Source organism: Myotis daubentonii, chromosome 6, assembly GCF_963259705.1.
Source record: "Myotis daubentonii chromosome 6, mMyoDau2.1, whole genome shotgun sequence".
Classification (NCBI taxonomy): Eukaryota; Metazoa; Chordata; class Mammalia; order Chiroptera; family Vespertilionidae; genus Myotis; species Myotis daubentonii.
In genome coordinates this window covers 66,135,229-66,151,328 of record NC_081845.1, presented here as the reverse complement: position 1 = coordinate 66,151,328, position 16,100 = coordinate 66,135,229, and the positions used below count along the sequence as shown (strand labels likewise).

The window sequence follows — 16,100 nt, the reverse complement described above, 5'->3', positions numbered from 1 at the left end:
AGGGTGGGAGAGGAAGAGGGAGGATCTGGGAGGAAGGGGATGGATAAGAAGCCAACCCCAATCCACCCCTGGGGACCTCAAAGGCCGAACCAAGGCAGGGTGGGGCGGCTGGGGGAGGGGGAGTGGCAAGTGAGGTGCGTTCCAGGAGCCCTGGGCGGCGGCGCTCCGGCCGGCCCGAGTGGGCTGCTCGCTGCCCTGGCTCCGGGCGGGCACCAGCTCCCGCCCAAGGGGAGGAGAAGGAACCAGATGGGCGGGTTCAAGCGTTGGCGGCGGCGGTCCCGGGGCGGCCGGCTCCTCCCCGCGAGTGTGGCTGTCTGCGCTGGCCGCGCCGAGGCAGTGCGGCGCCCGCCGCCGAGGATGCCGCCCAGCGCCCTCGCCGCGGCCGTGCCCCGGCCCTAGCGCGCCTACCGCAGCCCGCGCCCCGCGCCCCGCGCCCGCCGCCGCCTCTTCAATGGGCAACCTGTTCGGCGGGGTCAGCTTCCGCGAGCCCACCACCGTGGAGGACTGCGACTCCACCTGGCAGACGGAGTCGGAGCCGGAGCCGGAGCCCGAGGAGCCGGGGCCGGGTGGCGGCGAGGGCCCGGGGCAGGAGCCCGAGCAGCCCGCACAGCCCCCGGAGCCCGCCGGCGGGCGGCCCCGCGCCAGTCCCGCGCTGGACCAGGACGCCGAGGCGGCGGGCGCCGAGCAGGTACGCGGCCCCTGGTGGCTTCGGGCTGGGCCGGGGCGCCCTTGCCCCGGGCGCCGGGAGGAAGGACGTCGCGGGCGAGAGGAGCGAGCGCCGAGCTGTCCCCGCGCGGAGGGCAGGGGCACCTGGCGGCTGCTCGTCCTCGGCGGCCAGACCCCTCGGTGCCCCCGGCCGCCCCGCCGCCCCGCGGACCCGGGGGCCTGCGGGGGCCGGGCGCGCCGCCCTGATCGCTGCCGATCTGGGGCCTGATCGCGGGCACGACCAGGAAGTCCTCCAGGCAGAACCCAACTTGAATGAGTGTTTCCGTGGCCTCTGCAGCGCAGCTGGGTGGTGCGAAGGTGGGGTGGGAGGACCCTGTCTAAAACTAGAGGTCTGTGGAAGCCGGTCTCGTGCGTGTTATTGGTGAACATTACCGAGAATAAGGTGGGACCGCAGTTGATCGGCAGCGAGCGCTCTCCCCTCCAGGGGCGTTGACAGCCGGTAAAAGTGCTGTATGAGGTCCCCATCCGAAGTGAAAACGCCGGGCTTTTACCCCCAAGTAAGGCCTTTCAACGGAGGAGTTCAGGGCGCTCTTCACAAATCTTATTTCACGCAGCGGACTTGTTGATCCAACTGTGCTTAAATCATGTGCCTAATACAATTTGGAGGAGAGGTTAGCAAAGAGATAAACATCCCCTGTACCCTCTGATGCAACAGAAAATAATTCAGAAAACTTTAAAAAGGAGGAACTGCCAGCGGTTCTCAACCTGTGGGTCGCGACCCCTTCACAGGGGTCGCCTAAGACCATCAGAAAACACGTATAATTACATATTGTTTTTGTGATTAATCACCATGCTTTAATTATGTTCAATTTGTAACCATGAAATTGGGGGTCACCACAACACGAGGAACTGTATTAAAGGGTCGCGGCAGTAGGAAGGTTGAGAACCACTGGTTCTAGCCAAACCTCTGAGGAAGTGTGCTCGTAGAGGCATCTGCTGTTGGCTCTGCATCAGGCCCTCCTCTGGATCAGCGATGGGCAAATGAGAGTGAAAAAATGGAGCCCAAAGAACCACAGGTTCTTCGCTTAAGTAAAGAAATCACCCCCCAAGCACTGTAGCGGAGGCTGCCTCATACAGCTTGCTGATGATCTCCGTTTGGGTCAGGAGGAAACATGAAGTCTTAGTGCAAGCTCTATGCTACACAAGTTATTTTCATCAACTGCAATTTTGGGGGTGGGGTGGGAGTTGCTGGTTTTAATTCTCATTTTAGAGAAGACAGGCCTAGAGAGAAGCTTGCTGAGGATCATCTGGAGAGAGAAGGATGTATACCCAAGTATATATATGGCCAGTGTCAGACTCTTAGCCTGCTGGAATTGTGAATATCCCTCTGCCCCTTGGTTCTGGTGCGCTGCTGGGTCATTTTGCACTGCCAGTTCAACTCCGGGAAAGTACTACATGCTGTGTTCTATGTTTTCCCCTTCCATTTGTCTCCCAACTAAGTAACTGTCTAAAGAATTTTGGGTTATCAAAACACACCAGCAGAGAGTCAATCCAACCGTCAGGTCCATCTATAGAAACCAAGTTGATTATTAAGGTTTCAATCAGTTAATTGCAACCCCATAAATAGTAGACCAGCTTTCCCTTTTTTCCTTTAATGATTGGTTTTTCATGTTGGTATCACCACCTAACTTCTAAAAAAAAATCTCCTTTCTAATTTTGCTCTTTGACTAACAACCCCATTTGTTCCCTACTCCACATAGTCAATTCATTTGCAAGTACCACTGGCGCTCCCTTTAAAGTATAATTCAGACTGACGACTTTTTGCCACTTCCTAGTCCAGGGGTGGGCAAACTTTTTGACTCGAGGGCCACAATGGGTTCTTAAACTGGACCGGAGGGCCGGAACAAAAGCATGGATGGAGTGTTCGTGTGAACTAATATAAATTCAAAGTAAACATCATTACATAAAAGGGTACGGTCTTTTTTTTTTTTTTAGTTTTATTCATTTCAAATTTTTTTTTTAGTTTTATTCATTTCAAACGGGCTGGATCCGGGCCGTAGTTTGCCCACGGCTGTCCTAGTCTAAGTGAATACTTGACAAGTGATGGTGCCATTAACTCAGGTGGGGAAGTCTAGGCAGGAAGCAACTTCAGAGATTAAATCAGTAATTCTCTTGATTTTGATACCTTCTGGGACATCCAAGTTGAGTAGTTAATTATATCGGTGAATGAAACCCCAGTCCTGGAGTCCTCAGCATATAAGACTGGTGGTATTTAAAGTCATGGGAAGATACTGGTCATCAAGGAGTGATGCAGAATGAGGACTAAGCCTTGGACACTCCTCAGTTTAGAGCGTGTAAAGATGAGGAGGAGCCAAAGAGGGAAACAATGAGGTCCGAGGAAAACCTCCGGAGGTGTGGTACCTGAGTGTTTCAGGAAGGAGGGAGGCATTCACTGGCTGGTGCTGCTGGGAGGTTCCTGAATTGAGTACTGAGAAATCATTTGGTAAGATGGGAATTTGTTAGTGACATTCACAGACGCCGTTTTGATGGAATGCTGAGGATGAAAGCCTGGTTGGGGTAGGTCACGGGAGAAGAGAAGGAAGCAGGGAGTAAGAGCAGCTCTGTGATGTTTTACTATCAAAGGGAGCAGAGCTATGGATCTCTTGTAATCAAAAGGGATTTGGGGCAAGGAGGGTTGTGTATATTTAAGATTAGAGATGCTACAGCATGTTTGATGAGGGGAATGAGCCAGAAAAGAGGGACATTTTGATGATACAGGAACTAGGAACAATATGTTAAGGAACAAAATCCTTGCCAGAGCAGGTGAAAAGGGATGGGATAGAGAGTGCAAAAGGAGCAGGAGTTGGAGGAGCAGGGATGGATGCTGGCAGGTTGGTACATTTAGAAGTTGGAGGCTGCAGTGGTGTTCATGATAAGGCTGGGCATTAGGTAGGGCATGAGTCATTACCTTCATTTCACAGATAATAAAACTAAGACTCCGGTAAGTGATTTGCTTAAGGCCTAACAAGTAGCAGGGTTGAGACTCAGCCCAAGTCTCCTGCTTCCAAGTCTTGGGCTGTCGACATTATACCAGAGTTTCTGTAATGACCCTTGATTTTCAGAGGAGCTGAAATTGATTTGTACCTAACTAGTTGGACTGGGAGCCCAGAGCATGGGAGCTAGTTCCTTTGCTGTCATTGGACTCTGGGTCTGGTTCATCTTCTCTAAGTCTGGGTTACCTTGTTTCTAAGGTGGAAACACTAATAACTGCCAGCCAGGTGCATTAGAAGAATCAGATGAAATAAAATACATGTAAGCACTTTGTAAAAGGAAAAGTGCTTTCTATACAAATGTAGGCTGATGATTCATATGGTTGTAGCTGAGGCTAAATAGATTCAGAAACTTGCTAGGCAGAGCTCTTTTGGAACTCTGCCTAGCGGTTCCGAAGGCCTAGTGTGGCAAGGACCAGAGTTTAAGCTTTTCCTTGCTTATGTAACATGGCAGAGTAGCTAATGTTAAACATCAGAGAATGTGGTGGTAAAGTGTCTCTGAACTTGTAGTAATAGTGAGAATCACATCACTTCAAAAACATGCAAAAATTGCTTAGACCAGTGGTTCTCAACCTTGGCTGCACAATAGAATCACCTGGGAATCTTTTTAAAATCCTGATTTCTGGGCCTCATCCTTCCGGAAATTCTGTTTCTTTGTTATGGGGTGGGGCCACAACATTAGATGATGAGAAAAGGACTGGGGGAAAAGCTCTTAATGAATGTTGAGATTTAAACTTTGTCTTCTCTTTCATCATTGTCATCAGTCTCATTGTTCTTCTGAGGGATACTGGATATGAAGCACTTTCTTACATATTATAGTGCTACGTTTAGTTTACACATGGGTTGTAAATAAATTACATTGACCTACATCTTATATTTTAAAACTTATTTAATGGTGGTGGAAATTTTCCTTAAAGTATAAATAGTATGAGTTAACTACTACATATAAGTCATTACAGTCTGAAGTTCATTGAGAGCTTTTCATTTCTTTGTGTGTATATATATTTTAAATTTGTTAATTTATATTGCATTGTATAATCACTGAATTAACACATTATTCTTGACTTTGTGTATTTATGATGGTACTATGAAGGATGGAATTTAGAAAGCTATTTAGTTTGTTTTAAAAGCCTCTTTTTCTTACATAAATATTACTTGATTTCCAAAAGCAGCTAAATATTGCAAAACTAATGACAATTTTCTATGTAGAATTTATTATCTTAACATTTTTTTTCAGTATTATGTAAAGTATTCTAAAATAAGTTTTGTCATAGAATCAGTTGTATAACCTATAGTAATGTACTGGTATATGTCTTAAATTCATTTTGAATTCTATTTTGATGGATTTTTATCCATAACATTTAGCCTCTGTATACTTTTAGTGAATAATAAAGTTTTTAATTTAGTAAAGCTACTTAGGATAAATGTTATTATGTTCAAATCAGGAAGACAGAATGCCAGCAAATGTTATAAGTATTATTAAAAGGACTTTTATAATGTTTTCAGTAATCTAGACAGCTTGACACTTTTTAGGCTTTCTTTATGGATGGTCATTGTTTTAAGTTTGTTCTGGAAATTTCTCAATGAAATTATCTTGTTTCAACATGTGAATGGAATTTTACTTTTTATTTTAGGGTGCTGATTCCACTGAAGCAACTGCCAAACCAAAGAGAAGTTTTTATGCTGCGAGGGATTTATACAAATACAGACACCAGTACCCAGTAAGATACAGAAATTTTTTTTTCTAAAATGAATGTAAAATATTCCCCTTCTGTTTTTCTTATTTTGTGGTGCCAGTGAACAAACATTCAAGAAGGGTCGTTGTGCTTTTCTTAAATATGTGCATATGCTGGAGATTGATTTATTTTTTTCTTTAGCAGAACTTCAAAGATATCCGGTATCAAAATGACTTGAGCAATCTTCGCTTTTATAAGAATAAAATTCCATTTAAGCCAGATGGTGAGTAATCTGTTACTTTGGTAAGAAGCAAAGTCTGAATAATAAGTGTACCTAGTTATTCTTTGTTTATTCCATGGTCAGTACTTTCTCAATGCATGTGTCCATTGACTGGGTTCACTTCACTGGACAGTCTAATGTGTCCCCAAAGTCCTAGACCCTCAAGTTGTGAGCATCCACTTAGCAAATTCTAGAGGAATCACTGTGGATTAGCAATACCTTCCCACCACCTGTTTACAGTGGCTATTATCTGACAAGTAGTGGAAGCCATTATTGTGAGTGGGAAGGAGAGGACATTTTTAAAACCATAGAAAATTAGGTTATTAAGGAACCTTAGAGCTCAAATTCAGCTTCCTCATTTTAAATGTAAGGTCACTAGGTCTTAATTCTTGAATGACTGACTTGTTGAGTTACTCAGTTGTAAGAATTGGGTTTGGGTTCCAAGGTTCAGTATTCTTTTCACTGTGCCATACATGAAAGTTATTTAGAACATAATTGAAAAGCGATGTTTATATTAGAATTTCCTGTAGACTTCCAGATTCAGGAGTCAGGGAGCTATAGCAGTCCTAGTTCAGTGTTCCAATATCCTGCCGGGGAAGAGAACTGCACATACAGTAGGTCTCCACTCAGCTCTGCAGATAAACTTGCCTCCTTCTTCACAACTCCATAGGTGCCCTCATAGGGTCTTTTCTAAACTGATCATTATAAGAGGATGCAGCCACTATGGTAATACGCATATTTCACTGAGGCACCATGCTATGATTCATGGTGGGACTCCTAATTTTATTCAGCTCAAATCAGCAAAGCTGGCTTTTCTCCTTAGAGCCCTTATCTCTGTGAGGAGACCAAATGGCCCTGGCTCTTGCCCTGTGCTCTCAGTGAAAACTGAGCCAAAACCACAGCAATGTGAGTCAGGAATAAAGGTCATGGATTGTAAAACTTCCCAGTGGTAGGGCCTTGTCTTCTTGGATGAGCTAACTGGAGGAAGGATACCATAAGCCTGGGTGGAATGTTTGGGGGAGGAATTCCCTGTACCGTGCACTAAGAAACACACCATTTGGGTGTTAGGACTAAGAATTGCTGAAAGGCTAGAACCACTTTAATTTTCTGGTGTCTCAAAAGTCTGCTCTGATTTGGAAGAAAACATCTGGATAAAAATGCTCTGTTGTATTTACTAATTATAAAAACACACTGCTTTATTTACTAATTGAAATAATATTAATTCAGCTATTAGTATTTTTAAAAAATATATTTTTATTGATTTCAGAGAGGAAGGGAGAGGGAGAGAGAAAGGTAGAAACATCAATGATGAGAGAAAATCATTGATTGGCTGCCTCCTGCATGCCTCCCTGCAACCCGGGCATGTGCCCTGACGGAATGGAACTGTGACCTCCTGGTTCAGAGGTGACACTGGCTGGGAAAACTATTAGTATTTTTTTTTTTAGGACTTGGGGTAAGACAATTTTTTGAAGAAATGTAATGACAAATTATTAACTTGACTCTGATTTGAACTTAATAAAATTTACCTACAGGAATACCTTTAAATATTAAAAACATTGAACACAGGCCTGGCTGGTGTGGCTTAGTTGGTTGAGCATTGGCTCATGCACTGAAAGGTTGCCGGTTCCATTTCCAGTCAGGACACATACCTGGGTTGCAGGTTTGTTCCCATCAGGGCACATGCAACTGATAGATGTTTCTCTCACATCGATGTTTCTGCCTCTCACACTCTCTCTCTTTCTCTCCCTTCCTCTCTCTAAGCATGTCGTGGAGTGAGGATTAAACAAAACAAAACAAAAAATTTTGAATATAGAGATATGACAGTATTTAATTGAATTATTTTGATATTTCTAATAGATTTATTTTGGAGATAGTATTTTAAAACAATAAGTAATGCACTCATTTTTTGTAATCTTTACCAAAAAATTTATTTTGAAATCTTATAAGATAGGTGGGGGTCAGAAATTTTAGCTAAGGTCACATTAAATGTTATTCTATTTTATTATATAAATTATCTCAACTCACACACTTTCCTCTCTAGTATGTGTACGCACATACACACATAATTAAAAAGTGATTACATACACTCTTGACAGTAAGCATAAGCCTGCAAGAATGTATTTTACTATTAAAAAGGAGAAGGGGCAGTTGGAAGGGAAAACAAACGGGAAGCTATGGAGGTAGTTGGTTTCAACACGCTGATAAAGCCAACAGAATGATTCAAAAGCAACTTTTTACCAAACCTTTTGAGAGTGGCCCTCTACTAAAAACTGATGATTTCTGGAGGAAACAAAAATGAGATATGTTTAGAGAAATATTACGTTGTTCACTTTTCTATAAAATTGACTAAATGGCCCATTCGTCTACTGAAAGGAACTTGACAGATAATTGGGAGGTTTTTGTTATAATAAGTTCCTATAGGGGAACTATAGAATGTGACCAAGAGGACTTCTTTTTGAAACAAGAAAGACCTGTGTTCTATTTCTACATTTATTCTTTTATTAGTGTGTGACTTTGAATAAATCACACACTTTCCTCATTAGTAAAATGGAGATAATAACACTGATTTGGGAGACTTTTGCAAAGATTAAGGTAGATGATGTATACTAGATATAACATGAGCCCAACATATGGTAGGTACTCAACACCTTTTTCTTTTTCAATTTTTTGGTTAATCCTCACCAGAGGACATTTTTCCCATTTATTTTTAGAGAAGGTGGAAGGGAGGGAGGAAGAGAGAGAGAGAGAGAGAGAGAGAGAGAGAGAGAGAGAGAGACACATAGACATGGATTGGTTGGCTCCAGCAAGTGCCTCCACCAGGGCTAGGGATCGAACCTGCAACCCAAAGGGCAGACCAATACTCTAACCACTTATACATATACTGGCCATGGCTCAACACCTTTTTCTTTCAATATGTTTTTATTGATTTTAGAGAGAGAAGAAGGGAGAGGGAGAGAGAGAGAAACATCGATGTGAGAAAGATTGATTAGTTGCACCCCATAAACCTGGCTATCTGCCCTGACCCAAAATCGAACCTGTGACCTTTCAGTGTAGGGGAAAATGCTCCAACCAACTCAGCCACACCAGCCAGGGCTTTCTTTCATTTTTTATTCCTCCTTTTCCTTGTTTCTCTCCATCTCTTTCTCTTCCTCCTTCTTTTCTTTCTTTTTCCCTGGGATTCATCTCAATTTGACCCTATCTAGTATTTAAAGAACTATAAGACCCTTTAGGGCAGGGATTGGTAAATATTTTCTGTGCAGGGCCAGATAGTAAATATTTTCAGCTTTTTGGGCCATATGGTCTCTGTTGCAACTATTAAACTCTATTGTTCTGGTGTAAAATACATAAATGAATGTTATTCATTTGTGCATGGTTGTCTTCCAATAAAACTTACAAAACAGATGCCAGCTCTACTGTAGAAAGTTCAATAGAACTTTCTGCAATTTGAGGTATCACTTTTTAAAAAATTAGGCCTGTTATGTAACTCGGTGTATGGCATAGGGAATTCATTTTTTAAAAGCTATATCCTTGTGGGCTGTTGTTAATATTTAAAAACGCCTAATATAAAGCTCACGTGGTTAAATTTAAAATGCCTTCAACAATGTTTTCAGTGTCTGGTTCACTTTCTGAATCTTTACTGTTCAGGTGTTTACATTGAAGAGGTTCTCAATAAGTGGAAAGGAGATTATGAGAAGCTGGAGCACAACCACACTTACATCCAATGGTCAGTTTCCTCTCTTCTGTCATGAACCGAGCCCTATTTAATCATGTATGTTTTCCCGACAACGTTAATATACAAATATTGTTTTTCTGAAAAACAGGCTTTTCCCCTTGAGAGAACAAGGCTTGAACTTTTATGCTAAAGAACTAACTACATATGAAATTGAGGTAATGTAAGCTCATTTTATTTTATACTAGGGGCCCGGTGCACGAAATTCGTGCACTGGGTGTGTGTGTGTGGGGGGAGTGTCCCTCAGCCCAGCCTGCCCCCTCTCACATACTGGGAGCCCTCAGGCGTTGACCCCCATCACCCTCCAATCGCAGGATCGGCCCCTTGCCCAGGCCTGACGCCTCTGGCCTAGGCGTTCGGCCCGGGCAGCGGGGACCCGCAGCTGCAGCGGCCCCACGATCGTGGGCTTCGCTTTAGGCCCAGGCAAGGGACCCCTAGCTCCTGGGACTGCCAGCTTCGACCGTGCCCAGCTCCCATCGCTGGCTCCACCCCTACTTCCTGCTATCACTGGCCAGGGCGGAAAAGGCACCTGATTCTCCGATCACAGCTCTTAGCTCCCCCCTGGGTTTCCGATCACTGTCAGTGGCAGGGGGCTTCTTCCTGCTTTCCCTTTCGCCTCCCTGCATTGTGCCTACATATGCAAATTAACCGCTATCTTGTTGGCAGTTAACTGCCATCTCAGTTGGCAGTTAATTTGCATATAGCCCTGATTAGCCAATGAAAAGGGTAGCTCGTACGCCAATTACCATTTTTCTCTTTTATTAGTGTTGATGAGATGGCCAAGTAATATTGCTACTTTATTGACCTGGTAACTACTGAATCATTTCAGCTGACTTTTTCTTTTCATTAGGAATTCAAAAAAACAAAAGAGGCAATTAGAAGATTTATCCTGGCTTATAGAATGATGTTAGAATTTTTTGGAATAAAGCTGATTGATAAAACCGGAAATGTTGTTCGGGCTTTGAACTGGCAGGAAAGGTTCCAGCACCTGAATGAGTAAGTGAAGCCCCTGCTGTACATCAGGGCCACCATGTTGCCTTCCTTTCCTTGGTTGGAATTCTTTGTGGAACCCAGGAATTCCCAGAGGAACAATGAGCAGATGGACCCAGGAATTTGAATTCAAAAGCTGGTCTGAAATGCATTTTATTCCCTGTTCTATATTCTAAAACAAAACAAAACAACAAAATTCCAAGTAGAAATATGGCTGTTTTGCTTCAGAGCTGTTTATTCCTGAAACGGCTCCACTGCCCACAGCTAGTGGCCTCCTTCCCTCTTTATGTCTTGTTTCTTGTCATTTACGGCTACTGTTTGTATACAGTTTTCCGAATCCCCTCTACGAGGTTGTGAGCTTCATGGGGCATAGTCTGTTCCTCAAGCTTAGCGCCTTCTTGGACTAAATCCATGAACTAGGCCTATGACACAAAAATCATTTTATAAGACTGAGATAGCCTCATATACAAAAAAAAATTCAAGGAGGGAAATTAGAATCTTTTCTGTTTAGGTAAAAAACAAAAGGCCACTTTTGGTTCATTAATCTCAAACCCTTTGAAGAACATTTTAACAGTTTATTTGGAATTGATTTGCTATATTCTTTTGCTGAGATATTTGTAACTTTCATTAATACTTTTACCCAAAGTTTATTTTTCTTAATATTTTCTTTACATGCAAACTGCCTTATTTTTCCTTTTTAATTATAGAGTGGCTTATGAGTGCTGGACTATAAAACCAACAGCTTGAAAGCACTTGTTTAGCATGTTATAATTAACTGATCCTGGCAGGTACTAAGAGGAAAAATAATTAAAACTACCTAATAAATTTTTCTTTGTCCAAAACAAATCAGAATTTTGCGCATCAGTTAACTAAAATTGTTGTATATTTCTAGAACGTTCATCTCACTTTAGTAAAATAAGTATTAATGTTTAAGCCTTTCTTTTACTTTATTTATTTCTATTTATTTATTTTAGAGAGGAAGAGAGGGAGGGAGGGAGAGAGAGACAGACATCGACTTATTGTTCCACTTATTTATACATTCATTAGTTGATTCTTGTGTGTGCACTGACTGGGAATTGAACCCACAACCTTGGAGTATTGGGACAACAGTGTAACCAACTGAACTACTCGACCAGGATTCTTTTACTTTTTTTTAGTTATAATCAACACTATTAAAATGGTGACTTGTACTAAAATACTGAAGAAAAGGGCATAAAGCTTTATGATCCTGATTAGAAGACCCATTCGCTCATAACTAGAGTTAAATTTGACTTAGGCACTTAAAGCGTAAGTATGTAAGTCTCTGCCTAAGCAATGCTGGTAGCTATCTCAAGACAGAGTTTCTAAGCTCTTATGTCATATTGTCAAAGAAAGCTGTATGCAGCTAGCCTATTGACAGGAAGGATTGTGGAAGTAAATCTTTGGAGAGGACGGGTCGTATCTCATCTTTTATGTACTCATGTTTATCATTTTAGAGAATCTCTGCCTCCAATTTGTTTTTGGTTGGAATAGCAATCTTGTTTAGCAAATGTTTGTTGAATGAATAAATGATGAACAGCATATGTTTGTCAGCTTAAATCCTCCTGGGGTTATATTGTCAGACCTCAAATTGATAGCTGGAAACAGAGCCCTTCTGAAGGTTTTAGTTAAATTTCCTGGGGTGAATTAGGGGAGGGGAGCCTGACCTGGCTGCCATGTGCTCCCTCTCTGCCCCCCCCCCCCCCCCATGCAGCTTCCTTACTTTCCACCACCCATTGTCTCTTTTTCCTTTCCCTGGCAATTGCATAGAGCTTTTCCAGCTGTGAGTGAATTGCCTTAAAATCTTCCAGAAAACAACTTTCCTTTGAGGTTTAGTTGCTAAAAATTTATATTGACTAGATTTGAACAAATTACAGGGGACTCTAGGAAGACTTCTATTTCATTTTTTTTTTCTTCAGTTGGTTTCTTTTCTGATTTATTCTTAAATGTCATAACTTATTTTCGTTTTAATCTATATGACATCTTGAGTTTTTTAGAGTAGACAAGGAATTCAATATTTATTTATAGGAGCCCAGCCGACAAAAATATTGAATGAAAGTGAAATGAAATAATGTTCAGTGAACAAGTGGCCATGGCTAGAAGAGGTGAAATATTTTCAAACATGACAGTACAGATATGTAAACCAATCACTAAGATGTATTTCCAATTTTATTTGTAATTACCTTAGATGACTGAGTCATATTTTAGACTCTGGAATCTCCTCTAACTTCTATTTTCTGTTTCCTCGTCCTTGCCTTTTGTGTATTCTCTCTTCACTTGCTTGGTCTTCTTGAAGAAGTCCTTACCTCTGTGTAGAAGCCCAACCTCTCTTGTTTATCAGCTGTATTTCCCCAAAGACTACACACAGGATTAGGAGGATTTTAGCTACTTTTCTTTCTTCCATTTTGTGTTTATTTGTGATATTTATTTCAAATCACATTGAAACACCTAATTTCTTTCTTGTATAATTTTGTTCCATCATCCTGATCTTTATTCTCTTCAACCTAAGTTTTTGTCCTTTTCTACTGTTACATAAATATTTTTAATTGGAGAGTGTGTAGATATAAATGTATACATAAAATTTATTTTGGCCATTCATCTTGGACCAGCTATATGAAATTGAGCTGTTGGCAAATATAGTAAATTTGGTTGTGTCATATAATTCATTAGGATTTAAAAAAATACTCTTTCACTTCCCCATACTTCTCTTTATTTAGACATATGAGGCAGATGTTGCCCAAGAGTTTTGTCACTAAGGTTTTAGATTATACAGAATCTATATTAACCTAACAACTCAGTTGTGCCACTAATGGCAAATTGGCCTAACTTCACCCAAATTTATATTGCTCCCAAATACCCTTGCTTCCTTTTAAAAAGTACAGATTCATAAGGCTGAAACGTGCTTTACCTTTTACCTTCAAAGAGTTGGATGTTAAGATAAGACGTTTTTGGTAAACTGGAAGGATGGTGACCATAAAAACTGCTGGACTTATCTTTTCCAGTGTTTGGTTAGCTCAAATCCTTAAGACTTTTGTTTTGTCCAAACTCTCTTATTAAACTATGAGACCATGGAACCACTCCCTTGCTTCCCTCAAATAATTCATTAACATCCTTCTCATTCTTCCCAAATAGTTTGCTAGTTATTCCTAAGTGAAATATTCCAAGCATGTTCGGAAGCCAGGACAGGTATATGCAATGCTTGTAACAAGTAGTTTCTGAGGTATAAAGTAGGTTTTAGGAAGTTAGAAGTGATGGGATGGTTGTGTTGCAATATTGTGTAAACAAATATCTGGGCTGTTGATGACAGTACATGATTAATATATGTAGCTGAAGATTCCTTTCGGATGCAGCCAGGCATGTGTAATAAGGCAACTATTGGGCTGAGTGAAGTGGGGGAGGAAGATTATGAATTGTGACAAAATAGAATTGGGAAGCTTTCATCTGATAATGGCCTTAGTAGGGGGACAGGAGAAAGATGATAGTGCAATCTGGGAGAAAGGGCATCTTTGAAGTCAATGTCATTGGAAGGAAAATTTAAAATTCTTTGATAGGGAAAGAGGAGGAGAGAGAGGCCAAGCATGGAAGAGAATTGAGTTACTAAGTTGGGGTAGGTACAAATATGGTAGTCCTTAATACCAGATATTTAAATAATAACAATAATAATATTAAATAGTACCTATTATTTATTGAGTTCTACATGGATTACATATTTATCAACTGATTAAATTGTTGCAAGTGAAGTCCAGCAAATGAGGATAGGAGCCTTAGGGAGCCATAGTCATTTCTTGTAGCTGTAAGTGTTCTGCTAAATTAGTCAGTGTTGCATCTTTTGTTAGAAGTATTCTAGCAGGATAGAGTGCTTTTTTGCATTTTTCCTTATGAGTTGGCTGATATGGTAGATTTTGCTGAACAGTTGATACTGCAAATCATACTGCTCAGTTAATAGCTAATATCGTGTTTAGGTTCAGCACGGGTTACCTGTGACAGGTACAGTACATTGCTGTTGCAAATAAATACTCTTGCAGATCACTTATCCTCAGTGTATTTAAGAAACAACATCATCAGTGGAAATAAATTTTAATCTAAATTTTTCAAATTTGAAGAACTTAAGAAATAGGGAGAATATATATTATATGTTTGAGTTTCACATAATTGACATTGCATTGAGGTATAAGGATTTCATACCTTCTAATTTGTTTTTCTTAATGGTGTCTCTACAAGTCATTACAAGGCTTATTTCCATAAAAAACGTTTTCCCAGTAGTTTTTATTTCCCTGCTTTCCTCCACCTGATTTCCTCACCCCCTCATTTTATTCAATCCTCTCTTGTAGGTCCCAGCACAACTATTTAAGAATCACCCGTATTCTTAAAAGCCTTGGTGAGCTTGGATATGAAAGTTTTAAATCTCCTCTTGTAAAATTTATTCTTCACGAAGCTCTCGTGGAAAATACTATTCCCAATATTAAACAGAGCGCGCTGGAGTATTTTGTTTATACCATTAGAGACAGAAGGGAAAGGAGGAAGCTCCTGCGTTTCGCCCAGAAACATTACACGCCTTCAGAGAATTTTATCTGGGGACCGCCTCGGAAAGAAGACGCAGAAGGAAGCAAAGCCCAGAAAATGCCTGCCCCTTCCGTCCCCAGCCCTAACAGTCAAACTTCTATGCACAAAAAATCTAAGGACTCCAAAACTTCCTCCTCAGCTGCTCCTGTAAATAGCAAAACAGCTGAAGACAAAAAAGTGGCGCCTGAAGAGCCTGGGGCGGTGACAGACAGGCCCGGCGCAGAGCCCAGCAGCACAGCCACCAGGCCAGGGGATGCAGAGGATGGGCATGCTGAAAGTTCAAATTCTCAACCAGAAGAAGCAATGAGTGATCCCACAGAGAAAACTGAGAGTGCATCTCCTCCCGAAAAAGATGATGAAGGTGAAAATCCTAACAAAGACTGTGGAAGTTCTGGAAATACAGGTTCCCAGGATGAGGTACTATTTCAGTGAATTATCAGAAACCCACAAACCAGTTTAGGGAGAGGAGGCGGAAACTGCTGTACAGTTTATCCAAAAGAACAGAGGTCACAGTTCAAATTTTGGCCATCTGTTTGTGATTTATGTTGTAGGCATTTTGTTGTTTTTTTTATTCTGGATGATATTAAGTTTAATCAGATGTTTAAGACAAGATCCAGTAAATGAATGTATTCAGTAACACTTTTAGGATGTGAGTTTACAAATTCTGTGTACAATAATTATTTTATAATTATTTTCATGTATCTGGAAATATTGGTGCAGTACTTGGGATATCAAATAAATTATTTTGAGAGGTTACAGTCTACTTGTAACTATCCAAGAGGATAATTTCATTATGTTGCCACACCTTTGCCTGTTTTATAGATTCCTTTGGTTTTTTTTTAGCTGGTAGAATCTAGGAGTAATTTGGATTTTTAATCAGAAAGTAATTTGGATTGTTTTCATTACAATACCTCAGCATATTTATTTTAGATGAAATGGATGCTCTTGGGGAGCTGTAACCCCCCCACACCCCACCACTCATTTGTCAGTCTTGCTGTCTTTTCCTCTCCCCTCTCTGCACTCACCCGCACCCACTATCTTGTCAGCCAGCAGCTGCCTTTCTGGTGTACATTCCGATGAATTCCTGTATTGAAACTTAAATGGAACAGAGCAGGACTTTCAACTGT

General features: G+C 41.3%; 1 protein-coding gene across 3 annotated transcripts; it reads left to right on the top strand.

Annotated features, from left to right (window-relative positions):
• Positions 1 to 203: 203 nt before the first annotated feature.
• On the top strand, positions 204 to 15,740 carry OGFRL1 (opioid growth factor receptor like 1). Of its 3 annotated transcripts, none has more exons than XM_059701238.1 (7): positions 247 to 688; positions 5,351 to 5,437; positions 5,594 to 5,675; positions 9,318 to 9,396; positions 9,494 to 9,560; positions 10,253 to 10,398; positions 14,742 to 15,740. In XM_059701238.1, the coding sequence occupies exons 1-7, from the start codon at positions 452 to 454 to the stop codon at positions 15,403 to 15,405; spliced, it is 1,362 nt and encodes a 453-aa protein (XP_059557221.1). In that variant the 5' UTR covers positions 247 to 451; the 3' UTR covers positions 15,406 to 15,740. The 3 variants fall into 3 exon arrangements, with proteins under 3 accessions (XP_059557223.1, XP_059557221.1, XP_059557222.1); XM_059701239.1 differs by having other exon boundaries at positions 249 to 688; positions 5,597 to 5,675; XM_059701240.1 differs by lacking the exons at positions 9,494 to 9,560; positions 10,253 to 10,398 and having other exon boundaries at positions 204 to 688.
• The last annotated feature ends 360 nt before the right edge of the window (positions 15,741 to 16,100 follow it).

Coding starts and splice junctions, on each gene's coding strand:
- OGFRL1 (XM_059701238.1), top strand. CDS start 452: ATGGGCAACCTGTTCGGCGGGGTCAGCTTCCGCGAGCCCACCACCGTG. Junction 9,561..10,252: donor TAACTACATATGAAATTGAG/GTAATGTAAGCT, acceptor TCTTTTCATTAG/GAATTCAAAAAAACAAAAGA. Junction 10,399..14,741: donor AGGTTCCAGCACCTGAATGA/GTAAGTGAAGCC, acceptor CCTCTCTTGTAG/GTCCCAGCACAACTATTTAA.